General features: G+C 35.2%; 1 protein-coding gene across 1 annotated transcript in view; it reads left to right on the top strand.

Moving 5' to 3' along the window:
- Positions 1-995, top strand: part of epha2a (eph receptor A2 a) — a 13,614-nt gene extending 12,619 nt beyond the window's left edge. Inside the window, exon 17 of the mRNA XM_035662741.1 lies at positions 198-995. Within this exon, the coding sequence (XP_035518634.1) occupies positions 198-306 (109 nt within the window). The 3' untranslated portion in view covers positions 307-995. The remainder of the gene's footprint in view (positions 1-197) is intronic.
- Positions 996-1,595: the final 600 nt, after the last annotated feature.

Below are 1,595 nucleotides of genomic sequence, written 5' to 3'. Positions count from 1 at the left end.
TTAAACTCTTTATCCATTACTTTTAGCTAACTTTTCAAGTGCTTTAATAGGCCTAGTTGAAATGTGATTTCTATTTTTTCTAATAATTTCAGCTACTCACAGTCACTGTTGACCACTGTGTGTGTCTGTTTATGTAAAGCAGAGTCTATATTGTTTTTAGCACAATTAAAACGGTATCATTTATCTCCTCCTTTCAGAGACATCAGGAATATTGGAGTGCGGTTGCCTGGTCACATGAAGAGGATAGCATACAGCATCCTGGGTCTGAAAGATGAAACCAGCTCCCTCAGCGTGTTTGCTGTGTGATCTAAGCATTCCTCCAAATCAAAGTGCACTGACCGACCGTGCCATTTCACTCATGGAGAAGGACTGAAGTAGGGAGGGGAGGGAGGGGGGGTGAAACTGAGCTACGCTGCAGGTTTTTTTTTTTTCTTTTTTCTGTGGCGCAGTGTGGCACGACTGAAGAGGACCCTCCAAGCCACTCAGAAAGGACTGAGATCGAAAACACTTATGTACTTTATGATAACAGAAGGCGGATAATTTATCTATATGTAAAAATGTCTTATATGTTGAACATAAACAAGTGCAGAATGTGAGACAATGTGAGAGTGCTTGGCTCGTATTTACTGACTGAAAAATGTAACGCTCTATATGATTAAGGGCTTTTTCTACCAAGCACTCACTTTATCCTGCCAGTGTGTCTGGTTTCTACAGTTTCTGTAATCAATCAGACTTATTTGTAAATTTGGAATGATTATTCCACTCAGGGCAAAGAATCATACATTCTTATGTTTTGTAGTTGTAGTCTCTGTATCACATAATGCATTTCCTCAACATGTTTACATCATGTCTTAAAACAACTGTCCATTTTTATTTAATATTTATTTTATTTTATATTTATGTCATTTGTTACATGAGAAATATTTCTGGCGCATGTTTGCCAGGAGGTATATTTTTGTGTCTAAATAAAATCAGCGTTTCTTTGTGACTGGATCACTTTCTTGTACTCTGTAGTCAATGTATTGTATTTGTTTTTAATTGCTCGGAGGATGATCCTACTGACTTTAGTGAGGCCCTGACTTTTTGTCTAGCACCACCAGCAGCTTGACATTTTTTAAATTAGTGAAATGTCAACTATTAGATGGATTGCCAGTAAATTTGGTACAGACATTCACAGTTTTTGTGAACTTTGGAGATCCCAGACTTTTCATTTAGGTTTTCTTATTTCTTTATTATTTGCCCAATACTTCCCATCGGCCTTAGCTCTAGTTTTAATTAGCAACTATGAGCATGGTATCACGTGAAACTAGGACAGAACAGTGATACAAATACTGATGATGTTTAATAAACAGACATACTTAAGATGTAATTAATCATAATTGAGACATAATTAAGATATATATATATATATACACATATAAAGTGGTCTGCTTGGAACAATAATGTGTGTCATGTTTTTATGTACAAAAAGTATAATTTCCACATTAAACATTAAAAAAGCATTTACTCCTCATTAAAATGACAGAATATAAAAATTCAAATTGTGTTAATTTATAAAATGTTCCTGCTGACTCAAGATGTCTCCTACTTCACTG

The sequence above is a fragment of the Morone saxatilis genome, unplaced genomic scaffold (genome assembly GCF_004916995.1).
Source record: "Morone saxatilis isolate NCDOM2014 unplaced genomic scaffold, NCSU_SB_2.0 Contig18, whole genome shotgun sequence".
In the NCBI taxonomy this organism is placed as follows: domain Eukaryota; kingdom Metazoa; phylum Chordata; class Actinopteri; family Moronidae; genus Morone; species Morone saxatilis.
Note: the sequence above shows the minus strand (reverse complement) of the source record. Positions and strands in the feature narration are given on the sequence as shown.